Consider the following 19,769-nt stretch of genomic DNA (forward strand, 5'->3'; position numbering starts at 1 on the left):
TACAGTACAACTTATTATGCACTTTTCCTACTTAGTTGTTTTCATGCATATAAATATTTTCTTCAGTGATGGAAATATGTCTTTCTGTATGTACACATTACAAATGATTCACTTGTTTAAAATGTGTGCAAGTTTTTACATATACAGAACATACCACAAGCTTAGCAACAGGGTGAACTTTGGAGTCAAGTTGTGCTTTGTCTCACAGTGAGACTTAGGAGTGAGCAATGGTGAGATGAGTGGAAAAAAGTGCCTATCTTTTTGCTCTGACGCAAGAATGAAAAATCCCACAGCAGTTGATATTTGGTTCAACAAAGTGCCTCAATGCATCATTCTTCTTAAGACATTTCAGTGTGTCCTCAAGGTGTCTCAAAGTCTTCTTGAGATTTCAGTAGATGTTCTCAACGTGTATTGAAGTGTCCTCATCTTTTTTTAACAAAGGGTGAACAAATATTCATGTGCCTGTTACCTCCTTAATGTCAGTCATGCACTTACCTGTTTTGAATATTTTCAGTCTGTCTTGATGAGGATGGTCTGAGCTTATGGCATTACAAATTATAGTATATTACAATGTACTCTTTAGCTATACAGTGCACATATGCTCATTGCGGTAAATGGGAGAAAAGCAAAAGTAAGAAAATCAAGAGAATGAAATTCTTTAATGAGGAAAGCAGTTACCCCCTGCTTTCAGTTTTAAATATTTCAACAAATTAAAAGGCAAAATAAATAGCTCATTTAAAGCATAGACTGCACTCTGCTTTAATTTTTTCCTATGTGTTAATTACAAGGCTGTTTACTTTCTTTAAGGCAAGATAATTACGAGATAGGAAAATTCTTAAAAGAAATCATACACAGAACTCACACTCTATTAATCTATTCTTAGAACTGTGTGTGTGTGACTAGAAACTGCTTACTATGTAAATGCTTATAAAAATCAAAGCTAAATATACAGTACAGTCATATCTTGGTTTACAAATTTAATGCGTTCCCCGGCACATTACGTAATGCGAAAAATTCGTAAACCGAAACACGGTTTGCCATAGGAACGGGGGAAGCACTATAAATCTCCAGGCACAGTGCATCCTGGGGAAACTTGCTTCATACTGCAAAAAAAATTGTAAACCAAGGCATTATTTTCAATGGATTTCCATTCATAAACCAAAAATTACATTAACCGAGGCGTTCGTAAACCGAGGTACTACTGTATTATAATGTTGACTCTGTCCATTTTATCCTTCTTAAACCACCTGACTCACAACCAAATAGCAGGATCAGCCCTCTCATCAGGCTCTGTGAAACAACCAACTTAGTAAGCAGATGCAGTAGGGGTGGTGAGCACTCCCAAGATGCTAGAGGACATTCTATGATTTGTTCCATTACCCCAAGTTGCTTCAGTGCAATGGAAGACACTTGCTGTAGTAAGATTCAACTGATACAGATACAACATACATATGAAATGGAAAGAGACAGCATCTTATCCATGCCTGTTTGTGGCAAAATGTTATGGCCTTGCTCTAGTGCACATGTAATAAAAGACATGTCTCACTTGTTTTCTGTTATATATTTTTTCCTTCATTACGAACTCTTTGTTACTAGGGCCATAAATGTTCACAAATGTTCAAAAGTTAGAATGAAACATTTCTAAAATGTTGTCACAATTACTCAAGAATTACTATAGATTTTGTGCAGTCTTCACATTTTAAACTTCTTAGGGAAAAATTTGCAGAAGTATTTTTTTGTGCAAAAAGAAAATGTACTTTTGCCTGAGAAAATGTACTTTCTACAAAATACAAGGATTTGGGGTTTTACACAAAATAGGAGGTTCTTCTTCATGGTCTCTGTGAATGCACATTAACGGGTTTAACCTGTGCCTGAGCAGAGGTCTCTGGAATATTCTAGAGCTCAAACATGCATTTGCCAGGACCTGCCCCCTTAACACACATGGTCCACCTGTCCTGGCGATTACCTCAGTTCCTTTTTGCTGCCGCTGATGTCTCATCTTCGGTTCAGCTCTCCATCTGCGCAATCTGGTTCTTTTCCTAAGGAAACATAATTATAATTGTATTGTTATTTAGAATAGACTCTTCATTCTTTTGTAAGATTTCATTTTTTTTCCCTTCTCCTATTCCCCCTCCCCCTCCCTTTCCCTTCCTGCCATTTATGGCCCCCACAGGGCCGTTTAAGGGGTGCATGTCCTGCACGATAAGTTGCCTCTGTCTGACGGCCACGGTTCTTGCCTATTTTATCTGGGAGAATCGCATCAACTGGCCTCTTGCTCCCACTGTAAAAATGTCAACTCTCCGTTGCCAACACCTAAATCTAAGCCCAAAATGCCTAAGCCTAAGTCCTCAGGATCATCATCTTAATTGACCCCAACACCAAAATCCACTCTGAAACAGGTTGGTACCAAGCCAAAGAAACCTAAGGAATCTTCCATCGACGCACAGCCACGGGTACAACACCCTTCCGTGCAGGATCAACCACCTATTGATCTTGATATTGACCATGAAGCTATTCCACCTCCATCCAGACAACCGCCTTCTCCTCTGTTGGCTCAATCTCCCTCCTGGGTGGACACCTCAGCTGAGGTAACTGTACTGCCTTGTTCAGCCTGTTCAAGCCCCAGATACTTGGGTTGCTCTGTGTCCTGGTGTGAGTCTGAATCAACATCTGTTCCTGCTGATCCAGTGCCTTTACGGAAGAAGAGAGCTAAACTCCACCTCACTGAGGACACTGGATGTCCTGATACCGCTCCCTCACAGCCTCCAAGACTTTCAGGACTGTCGGTATCACGGGACTCTCAGGATTGACAACACTGGCCCAAGTGAGTCACCATTTATGAGCCTCCAGCTTACTACAAACCACAGCCTAGACAGTATTGGCATCATCCATACCAGTACTGGCATCATGATACCAAATGTTATGCTGAACCCAAGTGCCTTTAGTACGCATAATACTACCCTTTGGATTCTTCAGAGTCCCCCTCACCTCCTTGGTACCAGTCTGGCTACTATTACGATCAGCCCGGCCAACCTCTTTCTTGGCAGACCGTTTGCACCTCTCCAATTGACGACTCAGATTACAACTGATGCCAGCCCTGTCTGTTGGGGAGCACATTGCAACAATCTGCAACTTCATGCGACCTGGTCCCCTTATGAGAAAGGTCTGCATATCAACAACCTCAAATTGCTTGCGATTTTCAAAGCATTCTTGCTGTCCAAATTTGTGTGTGGTGCCTAATGCGCCATATCTTCCCCATAGAGGTGCACATTGCCACACAGTGCAACCAACTAGCAGACTCTCTGCAGATTGAACTCTCAGATGCATGAGTGGTCCCTCAACGACACCGTATTTTTCCAACTGTGCTCCAAATGAGGCTGTCCAGACATAGACATTTTTGCCACAGCGAGCAACACCAAATGCACCCAGTACTTCTCCAGAGCAGGCCTGGGTCAAGGCTCCCTCAGCGATGCTCTCATGGCAACGTGGAAAACGCATTTCCTCTACCTCCTTCCACCGATCCCACTTCTCCTGCACACCATTGTCTAATTGCAACAGGACCGTTCCAATGCCATTCTGATAGCCCCTTGGTGGCCAAGACAACCATGGTTCATGATGCTCAGAACAATAGCCTCTCACTCCATCCATCTGCCCCTCCTCCCACACCTTCTCATCCAGCATCAGAGGCAAACTTACCATCCTGACCTATAATCTCTCCATCTCATGGCATGGAGGATCCACCCTCATTGAGCACCATCCTCGCTCACGCGACAAAACATGCCACAAATTGGCTTTATGCTTATAAATGGTCTGCTTTCCTAAAATTAACTCATCAAAATGATCTCCCTATGGCTCCAACTACCCTTTCCACAGTTTTGGCTTTTCTTTCCTATCTCTTTGATTGCCATCTCTCATTGTCTACTATCAAAGTCCGTGATTATAGCCCACCAACCAAAGGACTCAGATGCTGCCTTATTCTTCAGACATCCTACTCTGAAGCAGTTTCTTTGAGGTGTCGCCAACCTACATCCATCCTGACCTTCCCCTCCGCCACAGTGGTCCCTGCACGCTGTTCTCCGTTGCCTCTCATTACCACCCTTTGAGCCTTTTGCCACCTCTTCTGAGTGTCTACTCTCCTTTAAAATGTTATTTCTAGTCGCTATCACATTTCCCCTAGGGCGTCTGAACTTGTAGCACTACGAGTATACCCTCCGTTCCTGCAGTTTCATCTGGATAAGGTCACGATGTATCCAGATATTTCCTTCCTCCCTAAGGTCGTTTCCGAATTTCATGTCTGTCAGCCTATTGTCCTCCCTACCTTCTTCCCTACCTTCTTCGTCCCGAGCAACGGATCTCGAGCAATCTTTCCACCTTCTAGATGTGAGAAGAGCTCTGGCATTCTATGTCAAAAGAACTGCCCCCTTTCGGAAGTCTAAGAAACTATTTGTTTCTATACATTTGCCACATAGAGGAACACATGTATTTCCTCAAACCATCTCACGATGGATTGTTTAAATCATACGCCTCACATTTTAGCTTGTTCAAAAGCCTCTGCCTACACAGATTCTCATTCCATCAGAGCAACAGCCACTGCCATGGCTTTTCTGCGAGGTTTACCTATTCCAGATATTTGCAAGGCTGCTACTTGGTCCACTCCTTCAACATTTGCATCCCATTATCGTTTGGATGTAAGGGCCAAGGAGGATGTGGCTTTTGGTCGTGTGGTTTTGTCCTCAGTCTTGCCGTGACATCCCTCCACCTGTGAGGTAAGCTTGTCAGTCACCCTATAGTGTGCATTCACAGAGACCACAGAGAAGAAAGAGAGGTCACTTACCTATAACTCTGGTTCTTCGAGTGGTCATCTGTGAATTCACACTTCCTGCCTGCCCTCCCCTCTGTCTGTCACGTCTGTCTTAATGTGCAGCGGCGGGCTGTTGGGAACTGAGGTAATCACCAGGACGGGGAGATCATGTGTGTTAATGGGGCGAGTCCTGGTGAGCGCATGTTTGAGCTCTAGAATATTCTGGAGACCTCTGCGCAGGCACAGATTAATCGCATTAGTGTGAATTCACAGATGACAACTCGAAGAACCAGAGTTACAGGTAAATAACCTCTCTTTTTATATAGATAATACAGCTTTTTGTGTTTTTGTTTTCTGTGGCAGCAGCATTATTAAAATTTTAACAATGCTGCTGCCACAGAAAACAAAAACACAAAATACTGCTTTTTCACTACCGTGCAAGAGCAAAAGCCTCACAACAATTAACATGGTTTATCAGTGGGTTATCCCAGTGTGTCACAGTAAGATTTCACACTTCCCAAAACTACAGTATGTGACAGAAACACACATTTTTTCTTTAACGTTGCACTTCCGCATGAACTACAAGATTGCACTTGCTTGTGCCTCCTTAATTTGTACACAGTTGCATCATCCTATGGGTGTGGACAGTGAATGGGGAAGTACATTTGTTCCTGTCTCACAAAAACTGAACAGTAAAGATTTGCCAAAAAGAAGGACTTTGTTCCTGAAGTTCACCAAAGAATAACCACATCACTAACAACAGAAAATAATATGCCTTTTTAAACGAAACTGTGCACAATTACAACTAATGAGCAACTTCACTTTCAAAGGGTCATAACAGTGATCTGCTGAACATTAGCACATTGGAAATGCTGTTAAATAAATTCTGTCCTCCATTTTTAAAAATGTATCCCATTCTTTAGCACAGCTCTAATGTATCCACTACAAAAGGCATAATGTCAGTGTAACTCGGTGTTTGTGTGTTTTAACTGACCATCGGAGAGTAGAGACTGGCCTGGACTTGCTTTTTATTACCAAAATGACCATATTAATCATGCACACATACAGAGGGCATCTTACCTTTGCTCTCCTAATTCATCAAAACAACTTTAAGAAAATAATTATAGCGATGCCAGAGTTTGGTCACATAAAGCTGACGGGTGCTCTGCATCCACTTTGCTGAGGCAGTGAAGTTTCCCAAGTTAATTCACTCCTCTGCATTAAAATGCAAGATACCAGGATCCTTTCTGTTTGGCAGGAATAAGCAAATACTACACACATAAGACAGCTGATTATTCAAAAGGCTGATGTAATCCAATTAATCAGAAGCAACGTGTACTTAGACTTTTCTCAAAGATATCTCTTTATAAAAAGAAAAAAATACATTATTACAACTGGGAACCCAATATTTTAATTATGTTTTAATACTGCAGCGTTTACCTGTAATGTGAAATGAAGCTTACTGCCTGGGAGATGGGCATGCAGGAACAGCCTGTGATCTGAACAGGAGGATCCCTGACTCTGAAATAGGGAGTTGAGGTATCCCCGGATCATGTCCCTCCAATGTCAGTGTGAAGTTACACCTTAATTGAGGTGATCTGAAGAAGGATGAAAAGTTTGCCTTCCCCTGATGAACAACATTGTTACTAGTGTTCTTTTAGGTATTATTGTTCCAGCTGGCAGTTCTTAATATACAGTCATTGTCAGTAATTAAATTTTGTCAAGGACTACTTTACTAATTAAATCAAAGGGATAGAGCCAAGGTCATAACTCACTCCCAGAGAAGCCTGCTGGCAAATCCTGACAAAACCCACAAGAATGACAGACAAGGGTGTGATCACAGGTGGAAACAGATCACAATTTGGACTGCTTGTGGAGTGGTCTGGTGTAGAGATTGGCACTTACTGCGCTTAGGCTGATCGCGTCTACAGGTATTGGGCACCCCAGGTTCTGCACCCTGCCTCCTCTGTCAGCCGCCCTGTCAGAAGCTGTGCCACGGGCTTCCCTTCCCCACCTCCTCCTCTGAGTGGGTGCCCATGGGAGGAGGTAGGGCGTAGAATCTGGGGCACCCGCACAACACATTGGTTGAGCCACCAAGCCATGGTAAGTGCCCATCTCTAATCTGGTGTGATCAGATGACACACAGAGACATCTGCTGCAACCCTAACTTGATCCATGCCCAAGCTCGACATTTTTTATCTAGTTGTAGGGATCCTGTTTTGGGGAGCCAGATGTGAGTGATTTCCTGTCAGACAGAAGAGTCACTTTAGGGGAGATCAGCCACATCAAAGTAACCCTTTGCAGCCACCTGATCACAGCCTAACTGACAAGATCCATATTTGTCAGGGTGAAGGGGACACAATGTATGTAACATTTATTCACCATGGGCTAAATCTAATTGTTAATCTTAGCTAAAGTAAGCTGAATGAGTAATGTGATTAGTTAAATCAACATTTGTGTAGGTTTAGGTGGTTTCACTCTAGTTGAGATTGATAATTCTGTAAAGCACTGTATCATTTTTCCATGTTTCTTTCTGTTATTATGTCTTATCAGTTGTTCTATTTTTATCTTATTTAGTGACATTATTTTGTATTACAAATAACAGTAGCATTTAATGCACTTCATAACAAAGAGCAATATTTATCTCCATGTATTCTGACTTTATAGTGAATTCAGCTAGATCGTAATGAAAGATGAATGAAACATCAGGACCAACATTCCCTCTAAGCTGCTCTGCCATGTGGCGCTGCATCAGGGCGATGCAGCTGATCCAGAGTTCCCTCCCATTTGCTTCTAGTCACAGCTAGAACCCTGCATGCATGGGGCCGTGCCCCCACCCCATACTAGTGGAAAATTAGAGGGAACACTGACCAGGAAGAATTCCATAGAAGAACAGTTGCCCAGAAATTTTTGGAAGATTGAGTTCCATGAGAAATCCAACCAAAATAATTTATCCTTGCATAATATGATTCTGGCCATGCTAACCCTCAGATGTGCAGTATGGCAACTTGTAAAGGTGAACAAATAACGCCTTCAGTCCCTAGTTAGAATAGAATTGAATATTGGATAATTTGTTTTCTTTGTTTTCCTGATCTTTGTTGATATAGTACACACAAGTGTTTAGTAAACAAGACTGGTTGCAAGATGACTTTAAGCAAAACTAGTGGCTCATATTATGATCCCTCTGTTGTGGGATTACCAAAAGGATAATTACATACCTGTAAATAAATCTCTGTTCAGCACAAAGTAGGTGTAGCCCCTGGTCTGCCCAAACTGTTCAGTGTTTTGACATAGATTTCTATAGGAAATGAACTGCACAACTCTACCCACACAGACAAATACAATTAGTTAGATAAGGTATAAAAACAGAGGCAGAGAGGTGTGTGTGGCACTGTATATCACCAACCGTTGTAAGAATTGTTTAGGTGTCACTATGTTGACTTGCATGAGACCCACTGACTCTCATCACTGATAGAACAATCAAAATTCTCAAGACAGTTTTGCAACAGATAGAAAGCGGAACTGTTATACATGCATGATTCAACATATCTTGCTTTCCCAAGAAGTGTAAACATTGTATATTTTCATATTTCTTACTCAAAATCCAGGACATGAATTTTGCCTCATGGCACTCTTGTACAGCATTCTAGTATAGGGAAACTTGAATCAGTGGTGAGATGGAATGCTGGTCTGTGCTAGTGATCCCACTTCAAACAGATTTGATTGAAGGACAGGAAAAGGACTCCAGGTATCATGCAGGAATAAGTCTATGATTGTAGATAGCAAGTTGTAATTACTGCTTTCAAATTACCATATTTTTCCATGTATATGACCCCCACCCAATGTATAAGACGACCCCCTAATTTTTACCCTTGCCAGAGGCAGAGGATCAGTCAATGGGCAGCCACAAGGGGTGGCCCAGCATGGCTGCTCCTCCATCTCCTGCTGCTGCCGCCTCCGCTGCCCAATTGCCTCCTCCAGTGCAACTGCTGGGTCTTACCTCCAGTTCACATTGCTGCCTTGTCCCCTGCCCAAAGGAGGCGATTGCTGGAGGAGGCGATCTGGCGGCGACGGCAGCAGTCAATGGGCAGCCACAAGAGCTGGCCGAGTGCAGCTGCTCCTTTGCCTCAGTCTCCGCCTCCTGCTGCTGCTACTGAGCCCATGACTGGCGCTGGAGGAGACTGCAGTAAAGGGCCTGCCTCTTGCCGGGCCCGCCTCTTGCTGCTGCCCATTGACTGCTGCTGCCATTGCCAGATCACCTCCTCCAGCGATCGACTCCTTTGGGCAGGGGACAAGGTGGCAACATGAGCTGGAAGTAAGCCTCGGCAGTGGTGCTGGAGGGGGCAATCGGATGGTAGAGGCAGCAGTCAATGGGCAGCCACGAGAGGCGGCTGAGCGTGGCTGCTCCTCTGCCTCTGTCTCCTGCTGCTGCCTTCTGTGTATAAAAAAACCCTCAATTTTTTTCTCAAATTATTTCAGGGAAAAGTATCGTTTTATACAATGAAAAATATGGTACTTCTCTTCATACTCCCAATGTCAAAGTTTGGAACATTACTTTTGAAAAGTAAGCACAACCCCAAGGTAAGAACTGGAGCAAATCGTTCCAGTTTTTAAATAATTAATTTCACAGTTATTAAAACTTCCTAAAATGGTTACTTTTTAAAAAGGACTGGGGACTATAAAGCCATTGACTTCTGGTACAAAATGAACTGTAGTACAAAACACGCTCCTCGTTGTCGTCTTAACACCCACAACAGATCATGAAGCACTGGCAAGGCAGTTCAGGAATCATGTGATATTCTTCCCACATTTAGTGAGGTCCAGTAACTAAGCAACTGTACAACAGCAACAAAAAAAATGACAACATGAAAAAAATGAGTGGTTACCTTTCCTTATAATGGTGATATATACTTTTTATCAGTAAAAAAAGGAACTGGTTACAATTTGACTACAGTATTCCTCCTTTTTAGTTATCACTACATGAAAAGGGGCCATATCTGTCTCTTGAACCCTGTAGACATTCATCAATTTCCATTTGTATGTAAATATCTGAAGGGAGGTGACTGTATAGTGTAATACTTTTATAAACCTTTTTGCTTCTTTGGAGTTATGTACATAATGAGGCTGACATCTGCTTTTTTTTTAAAATCAACTTCTGTAGATAAAAACAAACCGGTAACAAAATTGCCAGCCTAATTTCACAGTAGAAGTTAGAGTGAAATCTTAGTTGACTGGTAAGACTTTTCAAAGAGATCAATATTAAACGTACCCCCAAGAGGATACAAACCTTTCCCTCCCTCCCTTTTCCCTTCCCTCCCCCCAAATGAACATCTGACTGAAACATTGAGCATGCAGAGGATGTTCTTTCCCTGCATTGACAGAGTAGCAAAATGCAGCACCACCTCATTAAACCCAACAAAACAGTGAAAGAAAAGATGGTTACAAAGCATGGCTTGGAGTGAGGTCACCAGCTAATCTAGCTTCATGACAACAAAGGTCTTTGACAGATGAGAAAGTGTCCTCTGATGGAGGTCAGCATTCCTGGGCCCAAATGAGTCAGGCTAAAGGAGGAAAAATTTGTTAGCTTGACTTCCTGAGGCGTATGCCACAATACCATGCAACTTGCAGCATTCTGAGACCTTTTATGGTTTGATATAATGATTAAGTGACCATTCAAAAGTCTAAAACATGTCACATCAGCTGTGGAGAGAGAGCAGGCAGCAGAGTGTGAAGTGTGGCTAGAAGCAGCCAAAGTTTAGGTGCTAAAAAAATAATTAAGGAGGGAAATAATCTGCAGCTGCTAAAATTAAAGCATTGCACTTTGTAAAATCCACATGCATGCAAGTATGTGTGAGCAGATAAGGGTATAGAATAAGGAGAACCCAGTCAGTACAAGGTATTTGTTACACTTCTCATGAAATGATGCAGCATTTGGTCATATATATGCCTCTACACACAAACATTCAAACATATGCACACAATTATTCTATTAAAAGCCAATCAGTAGTACCAATAAAATCTGGCAGCCACTTTGGCAAGCTGGCATGGTCTTTCTTTCCAGTTATTCAGGCATTATGTTCATTTGACAAAGTAGTAGCGCAAGAAAATAAAGGGAGAAACCATCCTTTTTTGTGAAACAGACCTACCTCGTTATCACATTTCATGGGGGACATGAAATATTCTTGCACAAACGTATGCTCAGAGTTCGTTTTAGAAACTTGAACAGTGGATTTTTCTCTAACTTTACAGGAGACAATTGTCCTTCACGTGTTTGGCTTTGTACCACTTCAAGACTGTTCTTGGAGTTTTCAAAGACCCTGTTGGATTCTTTAAAAGACTGGCTTGAAGCTTGGAAACTATCTTGATATTGCAATGCGGACTTCAAGCAGCATGGACAGTGCCAAGAAGTGGCTTGGACTTAGTATATCCTTAAATTTTTACTTATTAGTGAACCTCATTACTATTGTACTATCCGGGAACATCAGACTAGCCAGCAAAGGCCAAGGAGATGGCTCATCGGACAACTTGCTTCTGCATCAGCGAATGAAGAGGAGTTGGGTGTGGAACCAGTTCTTTGTTTTGGAAGAATACACAGGAACTGATCCTTTGTATGTTGGAAAGGTAAGTGGTGCAGCATGCAGTGAAATGTAAAGAAAAATGCATATGTAGTACATAACATCATTTATTTTTCTCTAGCACCAATATAATAACCAGATAGATACAGGCAAATGCCATTATGCATGGTTTGGCTTATTTCATGGTGGTGACCTAAGATGGAAAGCCAATGGCGTGATGAAAGAGGAAAGTTCTGAGAAGAGCTAGGAAGAACATATTACAAGTAATCACTTACCTGTACGTAGTATATTTAGAACGGCCAGATCAGCACCATCCTGAGACTTGGTCACCCTAATAATACCTTTTTTTGTTAACTCAGTGGCAGCAACTTTCCTTTCCAAAGTAATATAATGACTGATAAGGTTGTTACTTTTGCCCATGTAATGAGTAGCACATGTTCATTACTTTTCTCACAGCATTTTAAAGATTGGGATCTTTAGGATCTAAAAAGCAGTAAAAATGAGTGAGCAATATACAGTGATGCCTCATTCCATGAGTCATTTCGTATTGCGAAAATTTCGTATTGTGAATTTTCCCATAGGAATGCATTGAAATGCATTTCCCATAGGAATGCATTGGAAAAAAATCATATTGCAAAGCATGGCCATAGAAAAATTCATCTTGCAAATCATCAAAAAATCGCAAAACACTTTAGTCTTGTGAGATTTTCGTTGCACGAGGCATTTGTCTTGCAAGACAACACTGTAAATGAGAGACTGAATGAGATACTTTTAAAAACCATAACAAATAATGGCAACAAATTACTTTCTAAAATTGTAACGTGTAACAGTGATCAGTTCTTTTAAAAAATAACTTTCCAAGATGTCATTTTAAATTTTTCAGAAATAACTTTCCCAAGCTCTGATTTTTGACCATACAGAGGACACGTTCTCTATAAGCACAGGGAGCCTTACAGGAACCCTAACCTGGATTTAGAAGTTCGTATGATGGTCCGCATGCTGCAGATGGGATATGGACATGAAGCAGAGCAGAGCCACAGATAACTAATTTTAGCTGCCCCGAGCAGAATTGCCAATTCTGTACAATCTTTATTCCTAAAATAAATATTTGAACTGCAGAAGCAGCTGAATATCTGCACCATTTGCAGTTCTTGAAAGCTTTGGAGTTCTGCTAAAGGAAAGGGTGCTAAAGAAAAGGGTGCACTCCTGGGTTACATGAAAATAGTCTATGAAAACTCAGACCTCTTTTCCATGTCTGTAAAACAGATGTCAAGACTTCTGCATGAGAGGGAGCTGGTTCATTCTTTCATGAGCCACCACATTATTTTCATAATGAACCAAGTAATCTGCATAACATGCAAACATTTCTGCCAAGCTTCTAGCTGCCTCGAGAGACTGGTTCCTGTTGCCTGATAAGGATGCAGCAAGAGTCATGATGAGAAAGGGAAACAAAGCAAAACATGGGAGGAGGGGACAAATGGCAAGAAAAAAAGGGGGAGAAATATGAAGGGGGAAGAAGGAAGCAGAGGGACTGGGACACTGGAGGAATCAAAGGGGTTTTTAACCTGAGCAAAGTTGATACAAGTTAAATAAGAACTGAGTGGAGGAAGAAGAACAGTAAGGGGGGAAAGAGGTGAGAATAAGTAATACTAGCGCTGGATGGGATAGGAAAGGAAGCTGGATACTTACACACTTCCATGTTACAGTATGTCACGTTATGTTGGACAACTCTGTCCTTTGTTCTCAACTATCAATAGTCACGTGCCTGCTGGCTAATGCAGTCATCTCGGCCCTATTCTTTATGTGTCTTCTCATATGCCGTCAATTAATACTGTTCCAGCACTTTGCAGATGTTACATGGTAAAAATGTGCCATGATTCACTTTTCTTTTGGGTGTTTGGTGCTTGTCTCTTGTCTCTCCTGTCACATATTAACAACTTAAAAGGAGAGGGTAGCCTTGCTACTCCCCCACCCCCACCAATCGATATGGATGATACAGATATACCTACACCTAGCTTCAATATGTGACGTATGAAGGGGTACCCTGTTGTTGTTCATCTCAAGTTGCAAAAGGCAGTTCTGGGAGGCATGCAAAGTGATCTCACAGAGTAAGATCATATCAACACATTGAGACACCACCAAAAATTTTTCAGCCTGCAGTAAAGTTCTTGCCTCCAGTATGAAGCAAGTGCTTTTTTTCTCCATCACAGTTTCTGCATTTTTCTGCATTATGTGCAAAAGCAGCCACAAGAAACTGACAGCCTTCATGCATGAACTATCCAATGTATTAGTGCTGGGAGGGTTATTTGTGTCCCTCTGAACAGTAAGCCTTTCCTTCCTCTTTGTCTGTTTGCACCAAATGTGTTTGTGCATGCATGCACATGTACACACATACACAAACACATGCAGCCCCCACCCAAAAAAGGAAAAGCTTATTGTTCAGAAAGGCATAAATAACCTTCCCAGCACTAACTAATACATTCGGTAGTTCATTCATGAAGGCAACACTTAATGAATTGTCCAACATTGTGCATTTTTCAGAAATGTGCCAAAATCAGTGTTGCAAATGCAGAAAATCTCACCAAAACAAACAGAAATAAATTATTGTTTGGCAAAGAGAGTATTTATTGTACGTGAAAATGATATAAATCAGAGTCTACACACCCGGCCCTGACAAAGGTGGACAAGTCCACCGACTCTGCATCATTTGCAAAGAACAAATAAGAGGGAAAAGTTGTCATACTCATGCCCTTCTTTTGAGCTTCCTTACAGCTGCTTTCTGTTGCACTGTGTGGGTAGTGTAGCAGTTCTTATGCTCTGATGAGGACCCCATCCTTAATGTAACTTCATCAAGCATATAATACATAATAATTTTTGGTTTTTAATGGTTCTTCTTGACCAACTGAGACTTGCACATGGATGTCAAAGGAAACAGTGGTGGTGTGGAAATACCAGTGGTCTTTCTCTATTTGAATATCACTTTCATTCCCAGGTTCCATCCTTAGTTCCAGCAACTAAAAAAATGTTAGGTAGCAAGAAAGACACCTAGAGAGATTCTAAGAAAGAAAGAAAGAAAGAAAGAAAGAAAGAAAGAAAGAAAGAAAGAAAGAAAGAAAGAAAGAAAGAAAGAAAGAAAGAAAGAAAGAAAGAAAGAAAGAAAGAAAGAAAGAAAGAAAGAAAGAAAGAAAGAATTACATTTACTTAGCTTAGAACATATCTCACAGAACCCTTAATTCATCTGGACATATCCAGTATTGCAGCAGACATTGGCTTGCTTCCTTCTTCTTAATGCCATTTTAATGTTTCTCAGCAGAACAAGACAAATCTTATCATTTTTCTTCAGAGGTTGTAAACTCGCTACTGCTGCCATCACTTCTCATGTCATCTCATTGATTTTAAAAAGAGTTCTATTCTGGGATACCACATCAGCCATAGTGGCTGTTTGAGTCAATGACTGAGGTACAGCATTGAAACCTTCTAGAATACTGTATACGTAAAGGCACAAATAATTTTTTACATATATTAATGATTTTTTAAAAGTCCATAGATGGACATTGCTTGTCACAGCAATTTTGTAAATATATGAACACAATCTTTTTTTAATGCAGCTTTCCTTGGCCATTTCCTTGACTATCTGTAGATTCCAATAAAATGTCTTCTAATCATAGGATGGTGGAGGTGGAAGGGACCTATAAGGCCATAAAGTCCAACTCCCTACTTAATGCAGGAATCAGAATCAAAGTACTGCATATCTGGCACATGCTTGTCTAATTTTCTGTTAAATACTTCCAATGTTGGAACACATATTACCTCTCAAGGTACTTGATTCCATTGTTGTACTGCTCTAATAGTTGAGAAGTTTTTCCTGATATTAATCCTAAATTTGGCTTCCTGTAACTTGAACCCATTATTATGTGTCCTGCACTCTAGGATGATCAAGAACAGATTCTGCCCCTCCTCTGTATGACTACCTTTCAAGTATTTTAAAAGTTCCATCATATCTTCACTCATAGATATGATAGAAGGAATTTTTGTTCCTTCATTTTCATTCAGCTGGGAAGAAAACTACCTGGATTTAATTCTGAAAGTTTCAGTATTTCTACACACTGATCAAGTCAAAGCTGTACTTATGTATCATGTTAAATTTGTCTTCAGCAAGCATCATATATTTTCTGGGCTGTTTCTCACAGAACTTTTTCTTTGCTTCATAGTCTTTGGCTTCATTCTATCTATAGTGATATGCCATCTTGTTGGCTGTGCCAGTTCACATGCCTTCATCAATAATACCATGATGTTAAGTCTAACACAATACTACAGCAGTGCTGTGGGTATTCACTAATAAAAATTAGGTGCGTTGCTAGAGTCAGTAACATTGAACAGTAGTATAATAAAAATAATTCCAAGAAAGAGTTCCAGGGCATGTAGACCTTTGGTCTAGATGAGAGGGATAGAAATCCAATAAATAAAATAAATAAATGTAGACTTCTTGGTGCCTGATGCCCATATGTATGTATGTATGTATGTATGTATGTATGTATGTATGTATGTATGTATGTATGTATGTATGTATGTATGTATGTATGTATGTATGTATGTATGTATGTATGTATGTATGTATGTATGTAGACCGCTTATATTTCACTCCACATCCTGAGATCTGAGGGTGGAATACAGCAGTGAAAACAATATAGAGCAACTTAATACTTTGAAATAATTAAAAAGCATTAAAAACTACATACATTAAAACAACAGCACTTGAGAAGCCTCCAGAGCCTATTAAAGCCCATTCTGGAAGGCTTTTATGAATAACCATGTTTTAACTTGATGTTGAAATAAAGCTAATGTCAGTACAAGTCAAGTCTCTAAGGAGAGTGCATTCCATAAGTTAAGTGCTGCAGCTGAGAAAGCCCTCCCCCACATCTTCTTATAATGGATTATTCTCCATGGTGGGACACAGAAGAAGCACCCCAGCAGATCTTATTGATTAGGCAGGTGTTTAGGGGAAGAGGCATGTCCTTAAGTATCCAGGTCCCAAGCCATTTAGGGTTTTATAAATCATAATGCATACCTTGAACTCAGACTCAAAATATATTGGCAGTTGTTGAAATTCTTGCAGAACTGATATAATATGAGTAATGGCCTGTGTTCCTTCTAGCATCTTGTATTTACTGCAGTGTCTGTGTTATCTTAAAGGGCAGACCTACATAAAATGTGTTATAGTAGTTTAACCAGGAGATTACCAGGAGGTCACTAGTACATAGACTAATAAAAGATAGCCCCAGGCACTTCAAGATATTGTGCTTGCTCAAGCCTCAACTGCAACAATAGTTCTGTAGACCTACTCTTTCAGAGGGAGTTCTAAATCACTAAGCCATACAGTCTTTGTCTTATTGAGATTCAGCTTCAGTTTACTGATTCTCCTCTAGGCCATTCAGCGCATGCACAGCCTCAGCCAGCCCTGTTGACAAGAACTGGGTGCCGTCAGTGTACTGATAGCTCCTGCACCAAAACTTCAACTTACCCATCCCAGCAGCTTCATATAGATATTGAGCAGCAAAGGGGAGAGAATACATCCCTGTGGTGCCCCACAGCTTAATCACCTTGAACTAAACAGAAATACCCCACTGCTACTCTCTGGAACCAGTCCCACAAAAGGGAACAGAACCACAGCAAACACAGTGCCTCCTGTTCCTGTTCTGTGGAACTGGTCTAAGAGGACACCATGATCAATAGCATCAGAAGTCACAAGGAGATCCAGGAGGATCTGCAGGGCCTCAGTCTTGTGTCGTTACTCTGCAGTAGGTCATCAGTCAGGAAGACCAAAGCTGTTTCAATGTCATACCCTGCCTTGAAACTAGATTGAAATGGGTCTAGATAATCTGCTCCCTCAAAGAATCTCTGAAGTTGCCTTGCAACCACATGTTTAAAAGAGGACATTTATAATTCAGCAGTAGTTCTTGCATACCTCTGCCTCCAGAGGGTCTTTTTCAGAAGAGGATGCACCACTTCCTCTTTGAAGGCAGTAGGCACCAACCTTGAGGCAATGGGGCATTTGCCACCTCCTAGACCTAACCAGTGTGGTGTAGTAGACTAAGACTCTGGAGAACAGGGTTCAGCCATAGAAACTTACTGGGAGAGTGGAACTAGTAAAACCACTCTTTAAATACTACACTTACCTTGAAATCCCTGTCAGGGTTGCTATAAGTTAGTTTCAACCTGACAGCAACAACAACAATGGTCGGTCTACTTCTGCTAGATCTTACTAATCCAGATAGGCAAGGATCAAGCTTGTGATGTTATGGACAGAATCCAGTGTCCTGTCCACATCATCAGGCTGCAGTAACTGAAACTGATCCCTAGAAACCTGAACAGATGGCATCCTACAAAATGACAAAGAGGCTCCATGGTATGTGGGTTACTTACTACATTTCAAACATCTTAATTGTAGAAAAGAGCAATGAAAGTTTCCCTTTCACTGCAACTGGGTGGAAAAGGGGGTAACTTTGGCAATGTAGAGATGAGCCCATTTTGAATTGAGCCTGACTTATCTTGGATTTGAGCTTGGCTTATAGTTAATTAAAGGTCAAACTCACAATTAGTGTTATTATAAGTCATAGGCAACTTAATAGCACATAAGAAAAACGTAACCCAGCGCCTGAGCTTTGTTAGCCAAAAAGCCCTATATTCTGCAGTTACTCTTAAATGTCTCAGATGCCCAGGAAGCACTAAGAAGTAGTGAGCACAATGAAAAAATGTGCAGGGAGAGCCTTGTTGAAGAAGTCTTCTTGTATGATCAAGAATATCTCCTTCATGTTCTTCCTATTTCTCATGCAAAGTCAGAAGGCGCACTTTCAGTTCCACCACAATTACTGGAATTGTAGATGACCCAGTTAGATCATTTTTTTAGGTAGGCAAGGGACCTAAAGGAAAACTTTGAACACAGTTCTCATTCTGTGGAAATCATAAGTTTCCACTGAAAAGAAGAGAGGTCACACACATGGTTAAAAGCCTGTTCAGAAGAGCTGGTTGACATGACTAGGACATGAACAGTTCAGCTTGCTCCTGACTCAAAGACTGGCCAGCTGTGGCAGGTTAAGAATAGGCAGAAGAAGCCTTTTCAGCCACCACCACTCCCCATTTGGCAGTAGGCATGCCCTTGTGGTGCTCGGGCTTCAATAAAGCTTCGGTTCACATCTTGTCAGCTCACCAGGCCTTCAGCCATCTTCACCAGTTAGGATTGTACTCTTAGGGGTAACTACATTGGACTTTTCTCCCTCAATTTGCAGTGGATTGAGCACAGATGAATTTAAATTAAAACCCAGCAAATATACAATGTAAAGTTCAATGCAGGGAAGCCTGTCAAGAAATCATCTATTTTTAGTGGGGATTCGTCTTTGTATGTTTGCTTTGCCCCGCCTGCAGGAGTGGTTTAAAACTGCTCTGGTCATTTTCCTCCCCAAATTTTAAGCTCTAAGGAGCACCCTTCTACTTTTGTGTGAGCCCTTTTCCTTTCTGAAATGTTGGGTTCCTGAGCTGAACCTTTTGCCTTTCTGTTAGCACATTTCCCCTTAAATATTAAATTGAGTACAGCCTGTGATACAACCATGATTTCAGGATGAAATGCTGATTCTGGCTTTTAAGTTTGACATTTTAGTTCTCTTGATCCATTCCAAGGGAATGCACTGGCAGCAAGCTTGGAACAGATTCCTTAGCTAAACAGAAATGTATGGAGCTTTATATGTTTCCTCTATCCCAGCTGCAGTATTGCTGATTCAGAGTATAACCTGCACAACATCTTCCGAATTCAATAAAAGCAGGAGCAGAGTTTATGTAGGCCAAAAGTAGAAGGTCGGCAGCTTGGAAAGAACCACATTCCCTAAAGATTCATTGAGTCATAAGGTCAGGCCTCCTGCTTGGCATGACTCAGCTTCGCTGACACAGAATGAGTGACAATTGGATTTCTCATTTGGCTTTAGGGTGATCAGATAAGGGGTACAGTTCATTTGTTTAGGATTTGGAAATTGCCCTTAGTTTGTAGGATATATCCCAGGACATTTGTGCAAAATTCTTTTTTTAAAAAAAATACATGAAACAATTTCCTATTTGGGGGGTTCTTCCCATTTTTCCAGAATGTTTTCTTGCTAAGTTCCATGTTTACAATGCAAAGTTGGCATGGATTTACCTCTCACCTTCTGTATGTTTTTTGCATTTGGCAAAATGTCCTGGTCTAAAGATATGTACAAAGCATATTGCTGGCTGCAGGCTTATGTGAATGCCAATGCATCTGGAGGGCACGAGGCTGTTGTACGAGATGCAGAGGACTGAACATCTGTTCTGCCCTAGCTTCCAGTACACTAGGGACATGCCTTCATTTAATCCTGGGGCAGGGGAGT

The 19,769-nt window shown here is 41.2% G+C and overlaps 1 protein-coding gene across 2 annotated transcripts in view; it reads left to right on the forward strand.

Moving 5' to 3' along the window:
- CDH20 (cadherin 20) overlaps window positions 1–19,769 on the forward strand; it is a 200,728-nt gene that overhangs the window by 128,586 nt on the left and 52,373 nt on the right. The window contains exon 2 of one of the 2 annotated variants that reach the window (XM_072998524.2): window positions 11,051–11,422. The exons of the other annotated variant lie outside the window; for it this stretch is intronic. Coding sequence (XP_072854625.1) covers window positions 11,174–11,422 — 249 coding nt within the window. The 5' untranslated portion in view covers window positions 11,051–11,173. The remainder of the gene's footprint in view (window positions 1–11,050; window positions 11,423–19,769) is intronic. 2 annotated transcript variants of the gene reach the window in all.

The sequence above is a fragment of the Pogona vitticeps genome, chromosome 4, assembly GCF_051106095.1.
Source record: "Pogona vitticeps strain Pit_001003342236 chromosome 4, PviZW2.1, whole genome shotgun sequence".
Taxonomy (NCBI): domain Eukaryota; kingdom Metazoa; phylum Chordata; class Lepidosauria; order Squamata; family Agamidae; genus Pogona; species Pogona vitticeps.